Genomic DNA, 15039 nt, shown 5'->3' with positions numbered 1-15039 from the left:
GACTGGTGAAGCACCCGGGCAACAGCTGTACGTGCAGTCTCTCCCATCTCAGCCACTGAAGCTTGTAATTCCTCCAGCGTCGCCATAGGTCTCTTGTTGGCCTCCCTCACTAGTCCCCTCCTTGCATGATCACGCAGTTTTTGAGGACAGCCTGCTCTTGGCAGATTAACAGCTGTGCCAACTTTCCACTTCTAGATGATTGACTTAGCTGTACTCCAAGTGATAGTCAGTGTGATTTTGAAACTTTCTTGTACCATCTCCTGACCTATGCTTTTCAATAACCTTTTGTGGAGTTACTTGGAATGTTTGTTTGTTTTCATGGTGTAGTTTTTGCCAGCGTACTGACTCACCAGCAGTTGGACCTTCCAGATACAGGTATATTTTTACTACAATCAATTGAAACACCTTGACTGAACACAGGGTTATAAATAGCTGGAACACCTTAACTAATTATGTGACTTGTAAAACTAGTTGGCCGCACCAGTGATGATTTGGTGTGTCACAATAAAGGGAGTGAATATTTCTGCAATCAATTATTTTGTGTTTTATATTTGTAATTAATTTAGATCACTTTGAAGAGATCTGTTTTCACTTTGACATGAAAGTCTTTTTCTGTTGATCAGTGTCAAAAAAGCCAAACTAAATCCACCGTGATTCAATGTTGTAAAACAATAAAACATGAAAATGAAAACTTCCCGGGGGGGGGGGGTGGTGAATACTTTTTATAGGCATGGTAAATAGATATCATCATCATCATGGCTCCATCTGTCTAAGGAGACAATGGATGTGTCCATTCCGGGGCGCAGACCTGGGTGATAAATATGGAGATCCTCGGCTGCCCAGACATCAAGATCCCCCTCTCGGCCTCGCGGATGTGGTCCAAAGGATTGCAAGGCAGTACATTTGGCATCAGCTTGGCTGCAGGAGCTTCCGGGAGGTGACGTGATATGTCATCCAACTGCCTTTGGGGTTCCATTCTGGATTTGTGTAGGGTTTACTCCTTAGCCTTCTCTTCTTCCGAAGATATTCACAAGGCGGTGGGTTCCGTAACCCTGGATAGGGGCCCATACTGGGTACTGTCAGCCGGAGCCAGCTGAGCCTGGGACTTGTAAATAGATAAATAAATACATAATCTGAGTTTTGTTGTAAAATGCTACAAATTAGTTTCCAGAGCAACCTAATTATAGCTTTAATATACTGTATGTTTGATCAGAATTGTTATGTAAAAATACTACAAATGCTAGAAATTTGAAAAATTAAAAATGCTTTAAATATTCAGATAGTCAGGCTGGGCAATGTTGGTAGATATGAAACAGTAAATATTTCAGTTTCATTAATTTTCTTCAGGACTCTACTTTTTTTCCTCCAGCCTTGTTGCCTGACCAATTGAGTATTTCTAGCATTTTCTGATTTATTTCAGAATTTTTCAGTCGCTTATACACATTTCTGTAAATATTATTGTTTCATTCTCCTTAAGCCAGAATTATCACAACAGACCTCGATTTGAGTGGAAACTCAAAATGATAGCTATTTGAATGAAAGGAAAATAGCAATGATTGAAGCATTGTACTTAAAGATTTGTTGTATTAACATTGCAGTAGAATAATACCAAGGAACCACTGTGGTTTGATTTGGTGGGATGCTAAACCAAAGGTGTGTTTATTCTCGGAGGTGAACATAAAGATCCTGTTGTACTGTTTTGAAAATGATGAGCATTTTCTTCCTCAGGCAAAGTTGCTCTTCAAAATCAGATTGGTCCAGAATTTCAGAATCTAATCCAATTTCATGCCATGGTTTATCTGTTCTAAGTCCTAGTTTCCTGCAGTGGTGTGGGCATAAGCTGACAGCAGTTACAATCCTTCTGCCCACCAGTATAACACAAAACTATTTTGACTATGTAAGATTTCATCTTTTATCTAAAATCTTTGTTCATCACTTCTTGGCATGCAGCTTTGGTAGTGATCTGAAGGAGGATGTGTAGTAAGTCCTCAGAATAGTGAGTGTAGTAAGAATAGTTGCAAGGAGCTCTATGAATATTGAGTACTGGATACAATTATCTGAAAAGGTGCACACTACATTAAGCCACACTACATTTCTTAATTTTCAGTAAATATTTGAGATAGTGTTGACACTTGTGATGTTTTCAGATCAGCACAAATCTGGAGGAAGCGCATCAATGGTTTAAGTCCAAGTTTGACAGTCTGCAAGCAGAATTTATTAAGTCTCATGGAATGGATACATCAAAGCAACAATTATGCAATGGAAAACATTTCATGAAGAATGGCAGAGCATTATATTTCAGATCAGGACAAAGTTCAAAGGTTAGTTTCATTTTTTATGGTAATTTATTTTTTTATTGAAGTTCATCATCAAACAAACATTTCCATAAGATGTATTTCAGATACTGTACATATATAATCATACAGTCATATTTGTCACAAATCTCCCACATAATAATCTGAGGTATATACTTATAGAAAGGAGAGGAAAGAAAGTACAATCAAAAGAAGAAAACTATGTACAAAGTAGGGAGTGATTTTTTTTTACAACATATTCATTGACTTTGAGAATAAAATCAGGCCTATGAGGTGTTATGTAGTTAAACCATTTTTCCCTGTATGAATCAAATTGTTCCAACCTGTGATTAACAGATGCTGTTATCTTCTCCATTTTGTAAACGTCCATTGTAATTTCCATCCATACATTTAAAATTGGGCTCTCCTGTGATAACCATTTCCTGGTAAGGGTCTTTTTACTTATTCTTCCATAAATTTTCAGTTGAGATGAGAGGAACATCTCTAATTTGTGGATAAACATTAATTATATTTTCTAGTAACAGGAATGAGCTTCCTATGCAACAAATAGTATAATACTTTACTCTTAATTATCTGCCAATGAAAGGTAGCTTCCCTATAAACCAGACCTAAATACTGCTGAAATGTTTTGTAAACAAATTTGGATTCAAATCATACCAGATAAAGACCACAGATTTATTTCTGACCTAAATTACTGTACTCAAATGTCATTAATCATTTCCAGATTATTTATTAATATTTGTAATTTGAACCAAGTAACCAAAAAAAAGGATGCATTTGCAAGATTGTATTACAGGTTTCCCCCGCCATCCGAAGGTAGACTGTTCCTATGAAACGGTTCGTAAGCCGAAATGTCATAAAGCGAAGAAGCAATTACCATTTATTTATATGGGAAAATTTTGTGAGCATTCGCAGACCCAAAAATAACCTACCAAATCATGCCAAATAACACATAAAACCTAAAATAACAGTAACAGATAGTAAAAGCAGGAATGATATGATAAATACACAGCCTATATAAAGTAGAAATACTTTTCCACAGTCATTGCCGGCACAGATCTCCGTAGCGAAAATCTCACGCAAGCGCCGATGGCAGAAAATCTCTCGCAAGTATTGTTGGCAAAAACACGGAGCAAGCACTTTCGACAGAAACACTCTCCAGTAATCGTTAAACTATGAAGCTGCCAAATCATACCAAATAACACGTAAAAATACACAGCCAATATAAAGTAGAAATAATGTACATACAGTGTAGTATCACTTAGCGGAATCGGGACAGCGCAGAGCACACTGATGATGGTGTGTTAGACTGAGTCGTCGCAGGCTGGATGGTGCAGTGGCCCCCACCCTCCGGGCCACCAACCGATACATTGCCGCGAAGCACGCAGGGGTCCAGCGGTAGCCGGGACGCACCCAGCACATCTTTAAGAAAAAAACCAAAATAAACATGCTAGTTAATTATGTGCTGCCCGACACATAATTGTCGGCCCAGATCATTGCCGATTGCATCGCCTCTAGCATGTTTATTTCGGCTTTTTTCTTAAAGATGTGCTGTGTGCCTCCCGGCTACTGCTGCATTCTCCACGAATTGGTACTGTAGCTGTCCACGGCCTGGGTGTTGGGGTGATGGGACACTGGGGTGTCATCTCGTCGTCTATTTCCATTAGAGCAGGCAGCTCATCTTCTCCTATGTTGAAGGTCGAGGTTCGTTGTCTGCTGTGGCTAATGTGGAAGGCTTGCTTGACGGTTGAGCCTCGCGCATTTTTTATCATACAGTTCTTTGTAAGGACTCAAAGAATCTTGCAAATATCCCCTAGACCTATGTACCCTTTCAAAATTAAAGTCGTACTTTATCATTACTCATTCGGTTTCGATTGTTATCCTTTCCTCTTCCAATTGCATCAACTCTTCATCTATCAGTTCTTGATCATGGGATGCCAAAACCTCTTCAACATCATGTTTGTCAGCTTCCACAAGCCAAACTCACTTTGTCCTTGCTTCGTTCATCACGATCAAAATGCTTAATTATGTCTAGTTTTACTCTAAGTATCACACCCTTACGAGTTCTTTCAGGCTTTTCCGACACCATAGAACTCATCTTGCAAACGAATGCTCACAGGCTCGTGTTAAAGCAATACTGGCGAGAATGCCGTTCCGAATCCGGGGAGAGCGGCTGCTCGGGGCGCGTGCTGTTTTTTATCGTGTGCTGATTTTTTTCACAAGCTGAATTTTTTATCGCGCGCTGAATTTTTTTCGTAACAGTGAAAACACCTCCTGAAAGTGAAAACAGGGTACTAATGTAGGTCTTTCGTAACAGTGAGGTTTCGTAAAGCGAACGTTCGAAAAGCGGGGGACACCTGTATAGAAAAATACAATACATACATTTTTCTATGAATGCAGTCAAACAAACAAGAGAAAATCTGCAGATGCTAGAAATCCAAGCAACACACACAAAATGCTGAAGGAACACAGCAGGCCAGGCAGCATCAACGGAGAAGATCACAGTCGATGTTTCTGGCTGAGATCCTTCGACAGAACTGGAGTGTTCAGTGCTGCCGAAGGGTTTCAGCCCGAAGCGTCAACTGTTTTCTTTTCCATAGATGCTGCCTGGCCTGCTGAGTTCCAACAGCATTTTGTGAGTTTTCTAGGAATGCAGCCCTTCCTAACGTACAGCTAACTGAATTCATTAGTTTGGTAATAAATATGGAGAATTTATGTCAAAATTGTTCTTGGAATTTACAAATAAAAATGAATCTAAATTATAGTGAGTCTTGACAACCCCATGTGTTAAGGGCATAATGCTTACTGAATTCACAGATTCACTTTGCATGAAATATTGGATGAACTTTTTTTATATGTTAAGTATAAACAGATAGAAACTTCTGAAGAAACATTTTGCTCAGAAAATCATCACAAGCTATTCAATGTTATATCCTGATGACTTCCCTCATCTGGTTGCTAAGTTATTGATTTGCACTTGATAATGAAACCTACTTATCTCCAAATGATGAAAACTTAGAATTATACAGCACGGGAAAGTGTTTGCAATTGACCCCCATGTCCAGCAATTTGTTTCCTTTTCAAGTACTTAATTAAGTTCTTTTTGAAAACTATGATTAAGTTTTAATATCCTATCCTTTCCTGCAGAACATTCCAATATTCTAAAGTACATTTTTCTTCATACCCCAGCTCAGGTAAAACCAGTGCCTTCTATAGGTGGAGAATAACTTCTGCATTATCGATCACATATGCCTTTTCAATAAGTATCTGATTTTTTTCTGCTGCTTTCAAAGGAAGGAAGATTTGCATTCATTAAGGATCTTTCCTAGTATTCATAAGAACAACCAACTAGGTACCTTTTGAAATGTAATCACAGTTTGACAAGTTGAAGACTATTTACACATCGTATATTCTACAAATAACAATGTAATAATGATTAGATCATCTTTGTTTTAGGGTTATTTCAATTCTGAGTTAAATATTATCCAAGATCCTAGAAGCAATCCACTGTTCTGCTTCTGAAAAGTTTCACAATTGTTGACATAAGGCCATGATGCATATTAACTATTTGTGGAAAAAGTTAATACTTGTGTTGTGCATTGTGATAGAAGAAATATATTCTTATGGTTAAAGTTTCATCTATTTAAAACGTTATACTATGTTCACTTTATTAACATATTCAGTATCATCCTTTGGGGAAAGTTCAGCGCTGTTCTTTCAAAGGAAAATAAACACTACATCTTGCGGTCTGTGGTAAACTCAAGCTTTTATATTTACAAAGGGCATGAAGATTTCGGCATTTGAAACTCCAAGCCAATCCAGCCTCAGTTGTTGGGACACTAATCAGAAAGTGAAATTTGTCTCCAGAAAGTCTGATTTGTCTAAGTGATCAAACAAGTGAAAGGAAGCAAATCTGAAGCCAAATGGAATGCATATGTTAAATCATTTCCACCTTCAGGAAAATGTAGTCGCTGGGATGTTATAGGTTCTGTTATATTGGAGATGCACTTGATCAAGAAATATAGCTGGAATGGGTCACTGAAGAAAAGATTTTGAACCTGTTAGGTTTAAGTAAGTGTTAAATGCCAACTGCTGAAATATGCTAAATTCACAAAAGGTGTAGTAATACATTTCTTGCAACATGCACAAAATGCTGGTGGAATGCAGCAGGCCAGGCAGCATCTATAGGAAGAAGTACAGTCGACGTTTCGGGCCAAGACGCTTCGTCAGGACTATCTGAAAGAAGAGATAGACATTTCTTTCTTCAATTCATCATCCATGCAAATAGAAATGAAAATTTGTAGTTCCACATAACATTTCCAGTAATCTGTAAGCAGAGGATCCTAAGTGCTGGAACTCTAGGGGGAGGGGCCATAAATATTAAAAATTTTTTTTAAATAAGCTTTATTTGTTACATGTGTATCGAAATATACAGTGAGAGGGATCATTTGCATCAACACAGTCCAAGGACATGCTGGGGACAGCATGCTTGAGGCTTCTGGTACCAACATAGCATACTCAAAACTTACTAACCCAACCTGTTTGTTGTTGGAATGTGGAAGGAAACTGGTGCACCAGGAGGAAGTCCACATAGTCACAGGAAGAGCATACAAACTTCTTACAGACAGTAGCAGAAATCAAACCCCTATTGTTGGCACTGTAGTGTTGTGTTAACCTCTGTACTACAGCACTTCTGTTCGAACCTTTCATTAAAAGTTGCATGGCAAAGAAGAAACTATATTATCCTCCAACGTGGCAGCATGATTGATCAACATGTTGCACAATTTATTTCAAATAGCAGAAAACTACAGGTCCTGGAAATCTGAAATAAACACATAATATGCTAGATATCTGGCAGGTCAAAAAGTGAAGAGAGAAGACTTTGGGTCAATTATCTTTCATTGAAATTTTTTATTTTATTGTTTGTTTTCATTTTCCAAATAATATATTTGCAACTAAATTGGCAGAAGCCCACTTCATTTATACATTCTGCAGTAGTTTTTCAATTTTTCTGGCAAAGTGATACTTCAAAAGTGTACAGGTTCAGCAATAACCTCCAGAATTATCCATACCTAAATAATGAATTTCCACAGAAAATTAAGAAAGCAGAGAAAACCATTTTTATTGAGATTTTAAAATCACAACTTAGAAGGTCTTTTGGACTGTTAGTTTGAATATATGTACCTATGTATCTTCCTGAAGTTAAAGCAAAGATAAAGATTAGCTTTGTTTGTCACGTGTACATTGAAACATACAGTAAAATGCATTGTTTGCATCAACAATCAACACAGTCCAAGTATATGCTGGAGGCAGCCTGGGAGTGTTACAGTGCTTCTGGCACCAATGTAGCATATCCACAACTTACTAATCCTAACCCATATATGTTTGGAATGTGGGAGAAAACGGGTACCCAGAGGAAATCCATGTGGACATGGGGAGAAGATATAAAAACCTTACAATTGAACTTCAATCAGTAAATGCTATTGCTGTTAAGTGTTATGCTAATGCTATGCTACCATGCTGCCAGAAAAAGGCTCATGTGCTGGATATCCTTACTATAGTAACTAATGTAATTTGACTTTAATTAAATACAAGTTACAACTCCTCCCAGGTTTAAAATGCCTGACTAATATATGACTGAATGTTTGGGAGATCTGTGCAGCCACTGAGAATGGATTTGCTAACTGCTGCAGGGTTGCAGGCATCTTCTGCCATATAGAAATGGAGAATATCTGTGTGCCTCTCTTCCTCCCCGCCTCCCCTCCCTTCCGCATTCCCCACTATTTATGAACAGCTGTAACTTGCATAATGCCTGTAATAGGAAACAATGTGTGCATTTCATTAGTTATTTAATTCTGCAGTTTTGTTTACTGAAATAGGTTCAGGTTATTAGATTAAACATGGTCCTGCAATATGACCACTAGAAATGTGGTAAAAAGACATACAGGTTTCCCCCGCCATCCGAAGGTAGAGTGTTCCTCTGAAACGGTTCGTAAGCCGAAATGTCGTAAAGCGAAGAAACAATTACCATTTATTTATATGGGAAAATTTTGTGAGTGTTCGCAGACCCAAAAATAACCTACCAAATCATGCCAAATAACACATAAAACCTAAAATAACAGTAACATATAGTAAAAGCAGGAATGATATGATTAATACACAGCCTATATAAAGTAGAAATACTTTTCCACAATCATTGCCGGCACTGTTCGCCGAAGCGAAAATCTCACGCAAGCGCTCTCCGCAGAAACGCGGCGCAAGCGCTCTCCAGTAACCTTTAAGCTATGAAGCTGCCAAATCATACCAAATAACACGTAAAAATACACAGCTGATATAAAGTAGAAATAATGTATATACAGTGTAGTATCACTTACCAGAATCGGGAAGACAGCGCCGAGCACACAGATGATGGTGTGTTAGACTGAGTCGTCGCAGGTTGGGGTGGTGCAGTGGCCGCCACCCTCCAGGCCGCTGACTGATACATTGCTGCGAGGCATGCAGGAGTCCAGCGGTAGCTGGGAGGCACGCAGCAGATATTTAAGAAAAAAGCCGAAATAAACATGCTAATTCATTAGGTGCCGCCCGACACGTAATTGTCGGCTCAGATCAGTGCCGATTGCCAATTGCATCGTTCACCACGATCAAAACGCTTAATTATGTCTAGTTTTACGCTAAATGTAACACTCTTACGAGCTCTTTCAGGCTTTTCCAATACCTCAGAACTCATCTTGCAAACGGCTGCTCAATGCAACGTGTTAAAGCAAAGCCGTTCCGAATCCGGGGGAGAGCCGCTGCTCGGGGGCACGTGCTGCCTTTTATTGCGTGCTGATTTTTTTTCGTAACAGTGAAAACACCTTCTGAAAGCGAAAACAGGATACTAATGTAGGTCTTTCGTAACAGTGAGGTTTCGTAAAGCGAACGTTCGAAAGGCGGGGGACACCTGTATATAAGAGATTATTTGAACTTCTGCCCACTTCACAGAAATTATCTGCCTCTATCATTTATATGATTAATAAATAATCTTTTTGCTGACCTTACATCCACTATTAATTTTAACATACATATTTAGCTGCCCATCTCCTACCCTGTATCAAGACTCAAGAAATTTATCTTCTTGTTAATCTAAATTATCCTCAGATTTAAAATTCTTATTCAATATGTTTAATTTCCTTCAAAGTTCAAGGTCAAACTTATTACTGGTGTACATACATGGCACCACATACAACGCTGAGATTCTTTTTCCTACAGGAATATTTAACAAATCTATAGAACAGTAACTGTAAACAGGATCAACGAACAACTGTGCAAATAAATAAATATCAATAAATAAAAAGTATGACATAACAAGATAAAAAATCCTTGAAGTGAGACCATCAGTTGTGGGAACACCAGAGAAAGAATGAGTGTAGTTATCCCCTTTTGTTCAAGAGCCTGATGGTTGAGGGGTAGTAATGGTTCTTGAACCTGGTGGTGTGAGTCCTGAGGCATTTGTACCTTCGACAGTGAGAAAAGAACACGGCCTGTGTGGTGAGGATCTTTCATGATGGATGCTGTTTTCTTATGGAAATATTTCATATAGATGTGCTGAATTGTTGCAAGAGCTTTATCCGTGATGTACTGGGCCAAATCCCCTACCTTTTGTAGGATTTTCCACTCAAAGGCATTGGTGTTCCCATACCAAGCCATAATACAGCCAGTCAACACATTTTCCACTACACATCTATAGAAGTTTGCCAAGGTTTTTGATAATATGACAAACCTCTGCAGACTCCTGAGGAAGTAGAGGCACTGCCATGCTTTTTTTGCAACAATGTTTATATGATGGGTCCAGGACAGGTCCTCTGAAATAGTGACACCCAGGAATTTAAAGCTACTGGTCCTCTCCACCTCTGATCCTTCGATGAATACTGGCTTATGGATTTCTGGTTTCCCTCTCCTGGAGTCTACAATCAGTTCCTTGGTCTTATTGACATTGAGTGAGAAGTTGTTGTTATTACTTCACTCAACCAAATTTTCAATTTCCCTCCTGTATGCTGATTCACTGTCTCATCATTCAATAACTATGAATAGTCCTTACAATTCTTTCTGCTACTCCCTAAATTTTATGTTGTGCTTATTCTCACTTATTTTGCAGCTTTTCCTTTTTACCCTACCAATCAGGTCTCATTCTTTGATACTTTGTACATTGATCCTTGTACTCCAAAACTATAAAATGACTGGTACTTGTAAACTGCTAATGTTTCTCTTTGCTTATATGTTCCCTTGAACATTTATACCATTTAAGTTCAAGTTCCGGTTTAATTGTCATTCACCCATACATGAATACCCATGAATATAGCCAAATGTAACAGCATTATTCTAGTACCAAGATGCAAAACACAATACCAACAGTAATACACAGCACAGGGGATATATAGTACATATAACAGTAAAATACTGTCACACAGAAAATATAGTCCAAGTCCCTGAACCCATGAATGTTGCAATAGTCTGCGGTCAAACACAATACAGCTTGTCTTCTGCTGAGCGAACACTAGAGGGCAGCACCTATTTCAGCCTGTGTGCTGCGCTACACTACCTCCAGCACTCCAGTGGAGTGCACTGATTCTAATGCGTCTCTCCTGGGTGGCTGCAAACAGGCAACTCCGTGGCTTGAGGCCTAGTCCTTGCTGTGACCGAGGCCATGCAGCTTCCCCGCCGTCCACCCCCACAATTCAGCAGTAAGCCAGTGAATTGGACTTGCAGCATTCCACATGAACAGGGTGTTTGCGATCACAAGATAGGAGACTAAGACAATCACTCGCTGTTAGACTGCACATCTCCTTCTCACACCCACTTTGACGCCTGTCTGACGCAAGCAACAACACGATTCACACCAAGTCCAGCTCCTTCAGTTTCTCTCCCAACAAGCAACTCACTAATGGGTTAGACCTGCAATACTTTAAGTTCTTAATGTCCAGCAGGGTCTTGCAATTGTAAGAAATTACATTTAAAAAAGAACATATCACCTTTGGTTGGCCCTGTAGAATCATCTGCATTCGAGTGCACCACCATCTTATTGGAAACTTAATATGAATAATTTTACTCCAACTTCGCTGTTGGCATGATCAGGCTTTACATAAAGAATCTACTGATGTAATTAGTCTGAGAAATTCCAATTGGTATCTAATTCAAGATAACTCAAAAGGCTTTCTTGCCTGCAACAAACAGCTACTGTATATTGGTTATAAGCACAGCAAATTTATTACATTTGAGTTTCTGATTGCATCTCTCTAACAGCATACTTTATACATTTTTTTTCTCTTTACTCTTACCTGTTATAAATTTCTAATGCTATCTGACCAGTATTCCCATCAAAAATATATTTTGTTTCATTTATTGTCCTGTACTGTCAACTGAGCCATTCTTTAACTTCCTTGTTTGATGCATTACAGAATATGTTATTCCTTGAACAATTCTACTTGTCTGAAATTCTGTCACAAATATTGCTTGTTTTAGCAAAGTTGCCCCTTGGATGCTTCAAACCCTTGTTGTTTCCTTGTTTAATCAGTGTTCCAGCCCTACTTTCAAATACCAATATCTATTTAACATGGTTGTGCACTACTTCTATCCCACACTAAGTTTTTGCTTCAACTGTAACAGCATAGTCTTAATTAATTTCTGACTTTCCAAGCAGACCATTGTCTTTGTCAGAGCTGGGGAGCAGCCAATACCTGCCAAAAGAATATCTGCAGGCATTCTGACCTCTGCAAGGGACTGGCAGCTGTTGGTGGACCTCGAAGGGCAGCTGAAGTTCCCCAACCATATCTCAGCCACCACCCTGCGACCAGACATTGTCCTAGTGTCTGAGTCTACTAAGCAAGTGGTGCTGCTGGAGCTGACAGTCCCATGGAAAGATAGCTTGGAGGAGGCCTTTGAAAGGAAGCTCTCCAAGTACGCAGGACTGGTCAGCAACTATCAGCAGGCTGGATGGAGAGCGAGGTGTCTCCCAGTGGAGGTTGGTTGTAGGGGATTTGTAGCCCGTTCTTTAGTTAGAGCCTTCAGCATTTTGGGCATCGAGGGAAAGAGGAAGAGGAGAGCCATCCGCAGTACCACCGATGCAGCAGAGAGGGCCTCAAAATGGCTGTGGCTCAAAAGAGGGGAGCCATGGAGTCATAAGTAGCTAGCCATCTGGACACAAGCTGGGGTCTGATCAGCCCTGGCTGGGTCACCTGGAGGAGGTTGTATGATGTTGAAAGACCCGAAACACCCGATGATTCCAGGGACATCACTGAAGATGTGTCCAGAAGTATCAATAGATGTATGTACACAGTTAACATGGTTGTGCACTCCTTCTATCCCGCACTAAGTTTTTGCTTCAACTATAACACCATAGTCTTAATTAATTTCTGACTTTCACATTAAGCAATTTTTAAATATAGTTTTGTCTCAACAGTTTCTGTATTATTTTTGACTCAACTATCAGTATTATTTTTGACTTAACTATCTGCCATGTTTTTGAGATATAACACCTTTTTAATAAAGACTTCATATATTTTGCATTTGTTATAACAAGTTTACAGTATTGTTCATTGGAGCAATAATCTTCAAATACCCAAGGCACAGCAAAACATTTTAAGGAAAACTTATACATTTAAAATATGGTTTTGTTTATTTAAATAGCTTCATATGTATGAGATGTCAGACAGTGTATCCTTCACAAGAAATCCTGCAGATCTCCAGAGGAAGCAATTTGATCAAACTTCATGAAAAACTATGCTGGGAAAGTCATCCTCTTCCTAAAGGGAGATGAACAACAGATCTTCAAAATTATCATGAAAAAATATTGCCTATAAGATTAGACAAATTTTCAGTATGCCTTGTCTTTATTAGCACAGCACCAAAGAGTGTATAGTAAACTTGTTAGGCCACACTGACCAAAATGTCACAAATCATTGCTAAACCTGGCATGTTTGATAGTCGATTGCATCCAGAAGGGGTCATTGTGCTCTTTTCTATAGTCATGCAGTATAAATCTGGCACATCATATGAAAATGGTCAACTTGGTCTCAACTGCAGCTGTAGACTGTATCTCTACAGGCATGGAGCAATGCTGACTTTTATAAACTGGTTTCTTTTACAAAATTCACATAAACCTCAACTTCAGCACGCACAATGAGGAGTCCTTGTCAGTCTGAAGTGTTATATCCTTTCAGGTTTATGTCGGCCCTTAAGATGACTTTCCCCTCCATTTTTAATACTGTATACTGTTCCTTTGATTTTGACAAAAAAAAATGTTCACGGGTTAAGATACCCTCTGAGGCGCTTAAAAGTTTACTACAATTTATTTTGTTGTAGCCACTTTGCCTTTATTTGCCCCTGTTACTTTAAATGTGACTTAATGCTGCTTCATCAATTATTAGCCTACTACCTAGCCCAGGGATTCCCAATCTTTTTTTATGCCATGGACCTTTACCATTAACTGAGGAGTTTGTGAACCCCAGGTTGGGAACTTCTGATTTAGCCAAAAGCATAATCCCAGTTTTAGTAATACTAAATTGCTGAACAAGAAAAAATTAATATCAATTTCTCACTTCCTCCTAAGGTTGTTTAAAAATGTAAATTACTCTTTAGGTAGTAATGACACCAAAATTAGGATGAAGTAAGTTTACTAAGAATTGTTGTGAGTCGTATGTGTTCTGGAAATACATAATTTCAATTAATATTGTACATGAGTGATGTAAATACTGCAGATTTGACTTTTTAAATTTATATAATACAGGTACTTCATATTAAATTTGTTAGTGAAAATGCATTGACAATATTTTTAAGTCATTAAATTATTTTGTTAAATTAAATGTAAAACCCAGTACTTTTCAGTTAGTTGAATACATATTAAAGGACAATATATGTTTTTTCCAGTTTTGCTGAAGTGTTTGAATATCTGGCGAATAGTCATTCAAATATGTAATGTAGTACTAATGCTGCTGATGTACCTATCTGGTTAAGTAACACAGAATGTAGTTCCAGTTTGTATATCAACTTCCCTAAGACCTTGTTTGTTAAAGCATAAATGTTACTGAATCAAATGTTTTAAAATGTAAATTCAGTGTGGGGTAAACTTATGATATTATTTGCATTTTTAATGCATATAATGTGAACTCTGAACTTGAAATACGTGAAAATTGTGAATTAATTCAAATTGAATAATTAATATTTCTGTGATTTATTTTGTTAACTTGCATTGAAACAAATATCATTAATTTATTGAATTAAATTTATCTTCAGGTATATTTACAGAAACAATGTGAAAGTGGTTAATGTAAAAATCAGTAAATAGTTTTGTGTAAATAATATATATATAATCATTATTTGAGGTGTGAACTACTCTTTTACTTCAGAATTGTTTTCTAAGAATACCTATACAAGAAATCTCACAATATGAATGATGGAAATTCCAAACAAAGAACCCATTTTTGATCTGTTTTTGATGTTGGTCGAAGAATCTTGTTAAATAAAAGTGTGTTTTTATCGTGTTCTGGATAAACCACAACATTTTCCTTAAATGGTTATATTCTGCTTTAATTTCCAGCAGTCATTTTGGAAGAGTTTTTTCACAATTTCATTGCTTATTTGAACACTTAAACAAAAAAATACTCAATCACATTTCCGCAAAAATGCAGCTACATAGATATTCCGTATTATATTTGTAGACTACTAACATTATTTGCTCAATATTGTTTTC

General features: G+C 38.0%; 1 protein-coding gene across 5 annotated transcripts in view; it reads left to right on the top strand.

Moving 5' to 3' along the window:
* The window catches only part of LOC134345318 (coiled-coil domain-containing protein 150-like), a 153773-nt gene extending 138988 nt beyond the window's left edge, over nt 1-14785 (top strand). For 3 of the 5 annotated variants that reach the window (XM_063045792.1, XM_063045790.1, XM_063045789.1), the window contains exons 24-25: nt 2148-2321; nt 6097-8074. In XM_063045792.1, coding sequence (XP_062901862.1) covers nt 2148-2321; nt 6097-6204 — 282 coding nt within the window. In that variant the 3' untranslated portion in view covers nt 6205-8074. Of the gene's footprint in view, nt 1-2147; nt 2322-5504; nt 5647-6096; nt 8075-12977 lie in introns of those variants that run through there. The other 2 variants (XM_063045791.1, XM_063045794.1) reach the window with 2 other exon arrangements.
* The last annotated feature ends 254 nt before the right edge of the window (nt 14786-15039 follow it).

The sequence above is a fragment of the Mobula hypostoma genome, chromosome 4, assembly GCF_963921235.1.
Source record: "Mobula hypostoma chromosome 4, sMobHyp1.1, whole genome shotgun sequence".
Lineage (NCBI taxonomy): Eukaryota > Metazoa > Chordata > Chondrichthyes > Myliobatiformes > Myliobatidae > Mobula > Mobula hypostoma.
Note: the sequence above shows the minus strand (reverse complement) of the source record. Positions and strands in the feature narration are given on the sequence as shown.